The sequence below is a fragment of the Porites lutea genome, chromosome 8 (assembly GCF_958299795.1).
Source record: "Porites lutea chromosome 8, jaPorLute2.1, whole genome shotgun sequence".
In the NCBI taxonomy this organism is placed as follows: Eukaryota; Metazoa; Cnidaria; class Anthozoa; order Scleractinia; family Poritidae; genus Porites; species Porites lutea.
The window spans coordinates 21,824,299-21,836,274 of record NC_133208.1 but is presented as its reverse complement, the minus strand read 5'-3'; the positions used below and the strand labels follow the sequence as shown (position 1 = coordinate 21,836,274).

At 38.5% G+C, this 11,976-nt stretch overlaps 1 protein-coding gene across 1 annotated transcript; it reads left to right on the top strand.

Moving 5' to 3' along the window:
* Positions 1 to 64: 64 nt before the first annotated feature.
* Positions 65 to 11,141, top strand: LOC140946493 (phospholipase ABHD3-like). The gene is made up of 9 exons (XM_073395621.1): positions 65 to 408; positions 2,456 to 2,577; positions 3,197 to 3,257; positions 4,328 to 4,373; positions 4,512 to 4,624; positions 6,629 to 6,808; positions 8,620 to 8,683; positions 9,066 to 9,234; positions 10,244 to 11,141. The coding sequence occupies exons 1-9, from the start codon at positions 134 to 136 to the stop codon at positions 10,444 to 10,446; spliced, it is 1,233 nt and encodes a 410-aa protein (XP_073251722.1). The 5' UTR covers positions 65 to 133; the 3' UTR covers positions 10,447 to 11,141.
* Positions 11,142 to 11,976: the final 835 nt, after the last annotated feature.

Sequence of the window (11,976 nt, the reverse complement as noted above, 5' to 3'; positions counted from 1 at the left end):
GTCGTCTTTGGACGGCGGTGACCTAGACACTACTGTTAATCCAAGAGTCAAATATACTCAAAGTCCGCTTCGTCCTTCGTTTCACAACAAACTAAGACCTGTCAGCTCTTTTTAGCAGCATTTTGTCCTCAAAATGCAATCCCTGGAAGAGTTTCTTCATATCCTTTATCAGTGGCAATGGCTTCCCGTGTTGACTGTTCTGCTGGTCACGTACGTCTCGTATTATTTGTTTCACGTCGTTCAAAGGCCTCGATTGATCGGCAAAGAAGGTCCATTTCGAGAGTTCCTCTTGCAAAGTTGTCCCATGGTAAACGAATATTATTGGCCAACTTTTTGGTGTTTTGGAGCTCGAGCGCAAACAGTAATTCGAGCGGTGATCAGGTCCAAACCTTCAGTTCCCTTTAGAAGGTATTTTTTCACTGTTTTTTCCTTAGGAAGTTAATAATCATTCTTCTTGAGCCCTAGTTACCGTACAAAATGTGCTCGTAGCGAACGCCATAATGTGAGTGGCTATCATTCAACCTTTCTTCCAGAACGTTACATGTCGATAATTCCGATAACCGATAGAAACCGATTGTTGTTGATAAAAATCGATACTCATCAATCGACAAATATCGTAATCAATAAAAGTCGATCACAAATGTCAAGTGATTATCGATTTCTATCGACTTTTGGTCTAAGAGTTCTTTTTTTTAGGATAAAAAGTGATCGGAAGCTACAGTTTTAAGATCCACTTGCAAACCATTACTATATGTTCAAAGGGTTGTGGCATGTGTTTGAAATGTCCCTCCTTAAAAAAATTTTATGATTAGCCTCGGCATGGTCAATTGGTTTGAAGAATTGCGATGTCGACTTCCTTCTTCATATAGTGGAATTCATATTTAGTTCAATTCATCAGTAAACTGTAAATGTACTGTGTTATAAATCCTCAACAGATTTTTGATAAATTTAAAAAAAGTGGAGGTAACAGTAGCCTGCGAGCTACGTAGCCCTCCAGGGCACTCTCATAAAGTGTCCGTTATGCAGGCTAATTATCATGATGATAATGATAATTCACTAAGTATGAACAATCATATTAAACAAATATGTAAAGCCTGTTTCTAACATATTCATAACATCCGTCAAATTTCAACATTTTTGTTGAAGGATACCTTCAGTCAGGCAGTTAATCCTTTTGGGACCTCAAGACTAGATTACTGTAATAGTTCACTTTATGGGCTGCCCAAATATCAGATTTGTAAGCTATAACGAGTCCAGAATACCACGGCAAGACTTACAGTCAACTCCTGATAATTGAACCTTTAAGGGAAAATAGAAAAAAGTTCGAGTTGTCGGGAGTTCAAGTTATGAAGGGTAAAATTATATACAAAATGATCTGAAGGGAAATGAAAATTGCTTCAAGTTAGCGGGAAGTTTGAGGTATAGAGGGTTCGAGTTACCAGGATTTGACTGTATTTTGAACACTAGGTAGTATGAGTAGTGACAGCATCTCACCAGTTCTCTCTAAATTAATTGGTTGCCAGTGTTTTATTGTATCTAAATATTTTAAAAGTTTAATGTTATTACTTTTAAGGCCGTTCATGGCATGTCACCTAGCTACATCAGTGATTTAGTTAGCATTAGGTCCCGTTCTTCATATTCATTAAAACTATGTAAAAGCTAATCCAAAAAGATATGTCTTGACTTGTCTCTTAAATGTGCACACTGATTCGATTCGATATCACAGATATGCACAGGAAGGCTGTTCCACAATGTAGGGGCAGCAGCAGGAAATGATCTAGTACCTAAAGTTGCCAACATACCCCCCTAAGGATGTTATAAAACAATAGAGTGATGCGATCTTTAACTAGATTTTATTTTCATTTTATTTGATTTACGTATTTTTACAGTTTTTTTTTCAGTTTTATCTATGACTATCATAGATTTATTTTATAAATTTTAATTAGTATGACTGTAAAGGGCTTTTGATCATTTATATACTAAAAGGCAATATATTAAATTTATAAATTATTATTATTATCATTATTATGAGGAAAAGGGAGTGAAGCGAGCTTCAATATAATGAAGTTGCGACAAAGTCAGAAGGTTGACTTGTTTCGCCTGAATGGATTTGAATCTTGTTATAAATTTACACAGGAAAAGAAAATGTAGGCTTTTTGCTAGGGCTCCTCGGGTTACATCATGCTAAAACTCTCAGTCTCCTATATTAGTCAATTGTCATGACGTCACCCCTGGAATTTTTGATTGGTGAATTTCGCACCAAACAGGTATGAAAAGTCCTTCAGAATACCATAACCAACAAGGATTAAAATTTAAGGACTTTTTGAAAATCTAATAATAGCAGTGACGACAATGATGGCAATAACAATGACTGTAGTGGTGATGTGCACGATCTGATCATGAATTTTTATGACAACGAACGTTGATGCTATGTGTAACATTTTTGTCACTTTAGGGAGACTTTGGAAACACCGGACAAAGGGATTGTTTGCTTGGACTGGTTTGACAATGATGACAGCACTGTTTATAACGATGCCACAACAAGACCTACTGTGTTAATACTTCCTGGACTCACTGGTTAGTAATTAATTCCAAGATGCTAATATCAGTATTCAAATTCCTTTTGATGGCCTTCAAAAATCTCTTACACATATACCTTTCAGTTAGAGGAAGTTGGTGTTATAAATACACATATTTTAGGCTGTTTGTTTATAAGAGATTTAAGTGCTACACTAGAGGTTTTAACCACATACTGGGTTCGGGCAGTCTTGAAAAGTCCTTGAATTTTCTTCAACGTTGAATGTAGTGGCCTGGAAAGAGTTTTTTGATGCTTTTTGATTGTCCAAGACAGAATATAAATCAAAGCTCAGAGTATTTAAAGGTTATTTACACAAAGTGCTCTATGTTTCATGCAATAATTAACTATCAATTTGAAAATTGTAGAGAAGTTGGTGAAGAAAACAGTTCATGCTTTAAAGTCTTATTAGAATAGATTAGGAATGTGCATTTGTTTACAATCTGTGAAATTTTATTCCTAGTAGGTAGTCCTTGGAAATCTAATGTGGTCCTTGAAAAGTCTTTGAAAAATGGTTGCAATTTTTTGTATGAAACCTTTTAAACTTAACTAAGAACTAAATGAATGGTGAATGATATTGAAAATGTGTCATTTATCTTGTTCAAACCATTATTATTTTAGGTGGAAGTGAGACAAGCTATAGCCGTCATTTGGTGGTACTGGGTGAAAAGTTAGGAGTGAGGTGAGTTAGAATGCTGGACTTGTCCAGTAAGGAGAGCTGGGACACATAGAAGTATCAAACCCTCTGTTTTTCTTGTTCTAATGCTTATGTTGATCCCATTCATAGTGGGTTTTAGACTGCTTGCAGTCCACCTTTTCTCTTACAATCCGTCTTCTTATCTCAGCCTGTGGGATTGCAAAGCCACTACGTTATGGATTGGGACGAGACGATAAAAGACGGACTGTGGACTCTCTTTTGTAGTAAACAAACCCTCCGTTATCCCAGAAACGGAGTAACCCTTTGGTCATTTTTACAGCTGTTGACAGATCATTGACTGGTTCCTGCTTGACATGAGCGTAAGGACAAGCAAAAGCCACCAAAAATGAGACTTGTTGTTACAAAAACCTCTTGTGCTTGTATTACTAGTCAATATCTTGCTTAATATGTAAATGTTACTACAACTACTCAGTCCTAGTTATCCCCATAGGACATTGCCTCCTCGACCTCACAGCAGAAATAGTTTCTGTCCTTGCATTCTTTCTCATGTTTCCATTGTTTGGTCTTGGATAGTTGGGATAAAATTGTCTCAGGAAGTAGGGTTATGAGTCTTTCCCCCAGCCTGGCCCCAGCCAGTTTCCAAAGTAGGGAGATCCTATGCCTGGCTCCAATCTTGAGAGTCAACACTGTAAGTTATAGCATCAGGTGCTTCTTCAAAAATATGTATCACCCGCTCCCATGACCTCACCAACCCTGGTGCCGGCAGACCTGATACTCCACCCTGCCCATAGGTGACCCGTAAGCAAGTGGAGGGAAGGAATTGCCTTACTTCTCCTGTTGATAGAGGATACCTCTACCCTGCTCCTTAAATCTAAATGTTACAGGTCAAGATTAAATTCAGGTTAAAATTTTTTTCACCTGTTATTCACTATATCCTTTCAGTCTCCTAGCCTGAATTATTCATGAAATTAGGGCTAGGAGACAAAGGAAATTGAGAATCAACCTAGGTTTAATCGATAATTTAAACCTGAATTTAATTTTGACCTTAAACATTAACAAAGATATTTTTTCCTTACCTCTATTTTACATAACAGGACAATTGTTGCTAATCAAAGAGGATTTGGAGCCTCCCAGTTAAAGGTAAATATAATTCAAAGGCCTGTTAGTGGCTACACAAGTGTTTCAATCACTTTTAATGTGAGTCAGGTCGAACCTTTCCTTGTGGATGATGGTGATAAAGTGCATTGTAGTAAAATTTATGCCTACCTTTAATTTCAGACTCCAAGGACCTTCTGTGCAGCCAATACTGAAGACCTCAAGTTTGTTCTATCGCACATTCACAGAATCTACCCAGGATCACCAATATTTGGCATGGGAATTTCTATGGGAGGGTAAGGCATTCCTTATTACAGTCAAACCTCCTGTAAGCAACCACCCAAAATGCGAAGAGTTAGTGGCCGCTTATAGAAGGTTATGCTTACGAGAATCAAACCATAGGGGGTCTCTTCCTAGAAGAAGTCCGAACCCAACGCCTTTTTTGGAGAGAATGTATTGTATGCGATTTTTAGGTTATAATACTAGTAATAACAAAAGGTTATTGATTGCGGGCGACAATGATTGAAGGTCAAAACGCTTTTGCTCCAGCGCTGTACTTTTCATAAGTTTTACATGACAGATAGCCAAAATGCGTGTGATCAGATTACGGGTGATAGAAGCTCCAAACGCGTGTGTTCATATGGCATTCTGTGCATTCCATTCATTTTTAGTGGAAGTCAAAGTAAATGTAATAACAACCTGGAGATCAGGATTGGGGGCTCCTCTTGTCACCCACAATAACTAAATCCATGTTGTTTCTAGAAGTTCTTTTCATACTCTGAGTAGTGTTGTACATACAGTGAACACACAGATCAGACCTTTCTATCAGGTGGTCGATTAGAAAAGGTAAAGAACAACGGAAAATTATAAAACCGCCATCTGAAAAAGTGGCCTGTGTGGCTTATGAGAGACGGTTGTTTACGAGGGGTTTCAACTACTATAAGGCTTTGACTTGGAAAATCTTGGTGTTTTGGATAAGTGGTGACTTATGGGAGGTGTTTGCTTGCAAGAAGTGGTCACGCATGGAGGTTTGACTGTATTTGATTGAAACAACTAAAGCTATGGATGATAGGAAAACAATATTTTGTTTCGTCTTTACATACTATTATTTGAGTGGTCAATGGAACACCAGTAAGACCCCAAGTGACTTCTGATATAAAATCAAATTCTCCCTTTGATTCTCAAGCATATTCAAGGCTAGTTGGTAGGAGAATCAAGCCTTAGTATAAAAAGTCACTTGGGGCTTTGTTCTCACAAATACAGTAAATTAGGCATTGCTCTATCTACTCTAAGCTTGGATGCTGGCATATAAGGCACTGTGTGAGCCAACTGGGAAAATGTCCCCTACTATTTTCGAACGGCTGGTAGGGCCCTTTTCTATTGCAGTGATACTTTGAAATGCATTTTTAAATAGTTTGGTTTCCAATAAAGTCGTCTTCGTTGTTGTTTTTTTTTGTCATCCCCAAATTAGTAAGTAATAGTAATAGGTAAAGGTCCTTATTTTATTTCGCTAACCCTTTAAGCTCCAATATCATTATTCAAATTCTCCAGATTGGAAGTTCCTTACATTTCCTTGAAGACTAGTTGAGAGAATTTGATAAAAGATCAAAGCATTTTTCTCAGGTGATCATTTCACTAATTCTCATAACCATTTCTCTTAACAATGTATGGATATTGTTAGGAGAAAATTGATGTTGGTCACTATTGAGACTCAAAGGGTTAACTTGTAATTATAGTACTTTAAAACTGAGAAACCTGAGGTCGACGATGCACTCATTTTACCCCCTCTCTCCATTAGTGCTCCATTTTAAAGGTATAAAAAGCTACTTAATGTTGCACAGAAAGGGAGAAGCTGAAACAAAAGTTTGAGGTCTAACTAGGAAGTCAATCAAACTTTGGACCCTTCCCCCCCTCCCCTCAGAGAAGGCCACACTCTTACCACTCTGCTAATCCTAATTTGACTGTGCTAAAGAAAGATTGATGAAGACAATACGCAAGAAAATTTCAAATCCCAGGCTACTCCCATTTCTAGACTCACTGTTAGTACTGAAGTTGTTAACCATTTAAGCCATTATATCCACTTTTAAATTCTTCAGGCCGATTTTCTTGCATTTCTTTTAAGATTAGTAGGAAGAATTTGCTTAGAGATCAAAGCGTTTTCTTTTAGGTGATCACGTTATTAATTCTTGTTAGTTTTTTCTTGATTATTGGTTGATATCTTAAGGAGAAAATTAATTTCGGCCTGTCTTTGGACGTAAGCGTTAAGAAATTTTTTGAAGACTCACGTTTTGTTTTTACAGGATGATCCTTATGAATTATTTAAATGAAGTGGGTGACTGTGAGAGTTCAGGTCTTGTTGGAGTCATGGCTGTTTCTCCTCCGTGGAACTGTATGGAGTCCTGTGAGTCACTGGAACAACCAATCAACAGCTTTCTTTTTAATCAGCACCTGACCAGGAACCTGGTGCAGATGATACAGAGGTACTCAGCTACTCATACGTTAAAGACCTTTAGATTCTAAGACGAGAACGACTACGAGTATGAGATTTTCTTTTCGTGCGTAAGGCAGCGTCATTATTAGGGACCTTAAGATCCGACGACGGAGACGGCAACGGGAACACCACAAAAGCAAAAAGTTTAATTAGCAAAACAACAATTTTGCACGTGCATCACGCTTTTTTATACATTTCTTTGCGGTCACTGCAAGACTACGACGTGAAAATGCCTAATAATTTCACGATGTACAGAGGAAGTACACAAGCGACGTCGAAATTTCCTCTCTCTTTCTGAACTTGAATATGGTTCTTAGGAATTCAACTTTAGGAGGGTTCGCCTACATTTGACAAAGTTAGTGACTTGGAGTAATCGTGATGAAGATTGAAAGAACGCGAATTCACTTTTTCAGCGACGTTTTTTCTGCCGTCGCCGTCCTCGGATCTTAAGGTCCCTACTACGAGTTTTAGCCGTAGTGGTGAGTTATCAAATGTTAGAAGTTTTAGCATTTTGCAATTGGGAGAGGTCTCAACCTCCTTCAATATCGATAACAGTGCTAACTTTTAAATTTGCATTCTCATTTGTTGCCCCTATTCATTTCGAACAGAAGTAGTGGGGAGAAGTTGATAACATATCGAGCAAATTCATCTTGTGTGATCATGTCTGTAATTCTCATGACCACTCTGTTTTACAGAGCATTGATATTACAAGGAGAAGTTTGATGCTGACATTAAGGGGGCATGCCTTTGTGTCCGTATTATCCGGGTTTCTGTATTTAGCGGGTTATTTTTAGAGAAAATTTGAGACTTTTCAGTGTCGCGAAACTATCCATTATATACAAGTGTCTGTAGTAAGTGGGTGTCCGTAGAGCAGGCCATTCCACTGTACATGTCTATGTGAATTTTCTGCAGAAGGAGTTTCTTTTAAATGGTCACATCACAGGATTTTGTTAAAAAAAAAATAGTACAATAGGAAAGCACGTCGGGTGAAGAGGTTTCGTTAACGTTTGAAGTGATCACACCACAGGATTTCATTCACCGACACAAAAGTTAGAGCTACAAACTAAAAAAATAGTACCATGTGAAAGTACAGTCAACTCTCCCTTAACAGACACCTCTATAAGACGGACACCTATGTAAAACGGACACTCAGATTTGGTCCCTGCCTTTCTTTGCTCCCTCTATTTGACTCTCTATAAGACGGACATCTCTCTAAGACAGACAGCTAGTGCCGGTCCCAAAGGTGTTCGTCTAAGAGAGAGTTGACTGTACTACTAAAGAGGTTTCATTTGAACGGTAACATCATAGGATTTCGTCCACACATTCAACAGTTAGAACTACATACTAAATAATTAGTACCATGTGAAAGTACTGCTGGGGAGGTTTCATTTGAATGGTCACACCATAGGATTTCGTCCACAGATTCAAAAGTTAGAACTACATACTAAATAAATAGCACCATGTGAAAGTACTGCTGAAGAGGTTTCATTTGAATGGTCACACCATAGGATAGACTCAAAAGTTAGGACAACATACGAAACAAATAGTACCATTTGATGATTGATTGGGTTGCATTGGAATGTTCACAGCATAAGATTTCATCCAAAGAGTAAAGCGAAGATCATAGAACGTATAACTCTCTATTTATAGAAGGCCCCAAGGCGGCACGAAGGGTACCTACCAGTATTCAACATGGAGAGAGTTCATTGTATGATCAGCACAATAATTATACTGAAAAATAGCTGTTACGGTAACAGTGTGGTATGGCCAAACATAACGGCTTTATATGTCTCCTTTTAGTAACCTGGAGGTGTTTGAAAGTCATTTGGGGAATCTGCCATTTGATATCCATCATGTATTAAAGGTACTGTGTTCATTCAATTCAAGTTTCGTACTGGTAATTACTTACATGTCGTGTCATTCAAACATTCAATTTCCATCTTTTGGAAAATTTTAACCCTCGGTATGGGATTTTTTGGGGTTATTTTTGCCTCCTTTCGATCATCCCCGTCACTTTAACTCTAGAGTATTCCCCCTGGTGATTGCCTTAGTTTAACTAGTTTTTCTTTGCTCGGGCTCCGCCCTAGTTTCTCACAGCTTCGCTGAATGCAACCCGCGCGAGCCCTCGTTTCTTGTGCTCGCATTCTACCGTCTCTCAAGAGAAAAATAAGAGACTGCTCGCTGTGTATAGTTTAACATAAACATAGTTACATACTAAGACATACCGTAGGATGTTATATTTGCAGTCAAGGACCATACGCGAGTTTGATGACAGATTTACATCTCCAACATTTGGTTATCGTAACTATGAGGAATACTACAGTGCTGCGACTCTTCACACCAAACCACTGCACACAATAAGAGTACCTGTGCTGTGCTTGAATGCCGCTGATGATCCATTTTCTCCTCTGCATGGTGAGTGAGGGCTCATTTAACCCTTCAAGTCCCAATAGTGACTAACGTCAATTTTCTCCTAACGATATCCATACATCGTCAAGAGATTAGGTTATGAGAATTAGTGAAATGATCACCAAAGAGAAAATACCATGATGTTTTATTAAATTCTCTCAGCTAATTCTTAAAGGAAATGTATGGAGATCAGTTTGGAGAATTTGTATGTGGATACTGGGGCTTAACGGGTTAAAGAGAATTTGAAGAGATGGAGTTTGGGAGGGGGAAGGAGGAGGGGGAGGGGTGGTGCAAGTTATGTACGCTTTCCATTTCTGGTCTTTGCTTTTCTCGTAAAAAGTGACAGAAACGACAGCCGGAAATGCATCTACGTTCGCAAGCTACTCCATAGTACAAAACAATAACTTTAATAATTAGGTGGAACATCATCGTCCGAGTGAGTGAAGTCCCGAATAGGACTGTTGTTGACAGTGACTGCCGTTTCGACAACCAATGCGGCAGTCATCTCCACAGTTAAAGTGAGTTGTGTCTCGTCAGTTGATGGTATTTAACTCTGTTTATTGACCTGATTGGTCAATTAAGTTGCGATGTTATTGGTCGTCTGTCACTTAAAGCGTAATGTTATTGGCTATGAAGATTGTAAATGTGATTTGCGCGTTTCTATCCTTCTTTTTTCACAGTTATAATTGTCGTTTCACTGACACTCAAAAACATTAAATTGGCAAATCTCAATTTACCCGCAACTCAGTTTAATAGCAAAGACAGCATCGACCTCGGTAATTTCTTTTGTGGAAAACATCGACTCTAGCATCAGAAGGGATTTGGGGAATTTAATCTAGTATAGGGTGGCAAAATTCAGCTGAACTAGGTCTGGAATAAGGTAATGGTCCGGTATCCCAGCGGCTTGTCCCCATCCACACATTCCTAAAGTACCCCCGGGGGTGAATTCGGGACTGTAAACTATCCAGGTAAGATCGTAATGACAAATTTGCTTTCTTTTGCTCCCATTGAACAGCGATCCCTCTAGATGCGTTAGCCGAGAATCCGCTGGTTGCCATGGTACTCACGTCATATGGTGGTCACATTGGCTTTGTGGAAGGCGCTGGAATTGAAGGAACCAATTATATGGAAAGACTGTTTGTTCAGTTCACCAAAGGAATCTTTGAACTGGTCGAGAAGGGTAGACTCCAGGAAGTGATCGAAAAGGCTCACTCATAACTTACTTGTGTAATTTATTTATGTAGAGCTGACACACGCGTCGAATATATAGTGAGCGGAGCCCCATGCGTAAGGAAAGATGATAAACCGATGGAGTTGCCAACCCTTGTGTATATGGGCGAACGCGCGCTTGCACAGGAAGCCCACTTTAACATTGTGCACACAACACACCCAATGTGTAAGAGAAGACTCTTCAAGTCCGTGTACGCCGTACAACGAGTACAGGGACTAGGCAAGGACTTAGTACATCCAGAACTGCACTCACATTGGCGATATTCAACCTTCTTACGATATGACTCGAGTAACGTGAAATCAGAGTAATTATTTTGCTTGCCTAGTATATCACGACAGTAGCACAAAATCTAGTTATGCAATCACTTTTGGTATCCAGTGTTATGTTAGCTTATGTTTACTCCAAATTGTTTGATAAATTCGCACAAAATTCGTTATCCAATAGCAATTGGGTTAGGGTTAATAAGTTATTTCTTCTAATATGTTCAGTAAATCCGCTAAACTTGCAGGTTCAAGCTTATCGGCAAAAATCGTAGTGTATGTTTCCGTTTGATGTCTCTATTTTAGTTTTTTTATGTAATTATCTTTGTTAGGAGAGATCTCAGTTGTTAATATTGTTTTTACCAGTTTGTCAAAAATAAAATTACAAGGAAACTGATAAAGAACGACCTTTTAAAGACTCACCAAGCTTGCGTTTGTTTTTTTCTGTTTGGGGTGACTCCATTTGCGAAAACTTTTGCGACTGTCAGTGTCTTTCTTTGGAAAGAAGGCGTGACAACGTTCAGAGAATTGACAGCAGTCTACTTTGAATTTAAACAATGCATGAATCGATGAAAAAAGAAACATCTTGAAGCTTTGTATTTTTACGATGAGCGGAAATAAACTTTTATTAGCAGTTTCATAACCGTTGACTTTTTAAAAAACATTCATGAAAAATTCAGAATTTTTACTCAAGAAAAATAAACTGTTCCATAGGAAAGAACTGACCTAAAGGGTTCACTGAAATGGTCCCACCAAAGAATTTTCTTCAGCTAGAAACAATTCTGCGTGAACTTAGATCCTGTCTTATTTCACACTGGGGTTCTTGGAGATCGTTTTCAAGTCTAGTTTTTTCTCTTGTTTTTTTATGGACTTGTGGTTGGTAGTTTTTATATAAACACAACTAACTGCACCGGTTTTGGACAATTGTATCGTTTTCGTGCAGTGCCAATTTTTTCTACTTTTAACATATGTGAATTATATGGGGAAAACTTGTTGTCACTTGTTCAGAATCTCACTTTCAAAGCACGTTGTCCACGGAATCGGTGGACAGCTGATCAAATGGATAGAATCCTGGCTTTGCGGAAGAACTCAGACAGTTGTTGTTAATGGTACACAGTCTTCTCCAGTGATTGTAACATCAGGAGTTCCACAGGGCACCGTCCTGGGACCACTAAGGTTCTTACTGTACATCAATGACATTGGTCTTCAAATAACCTCAGAATTGGGACTGTTTCAGATGACAGCGTCCTATATGGG

What these genes read in the sequence shown, in the direction of transcription:
- LOC140946493 (XM_073395621.1), top strand. Translation starts at nt 134, where the DNA reads ATGCAATCCCTGGAAGAGTTTCTTCATATCCTTTATCAGTGGCAATGG. An exon ending in CTGGTGCAGATGATACAGAG is followed by an intron (nt 6,809 to 8,619) that starts GTACTCAGCTAC and finishes GTCTCCTTTTAG; the next exon opens with TAACCTGGAGGTGTTTGAAA. An exon ending in TCCATTTTCTCCTCTGCATG is followed by an intron (nt 9,235 to 10,243) that starts GTGAGTGAGGGC and finishes CCCATTGAACAG; the next exon opens with CGATCCCTCTAGATGCGTTA.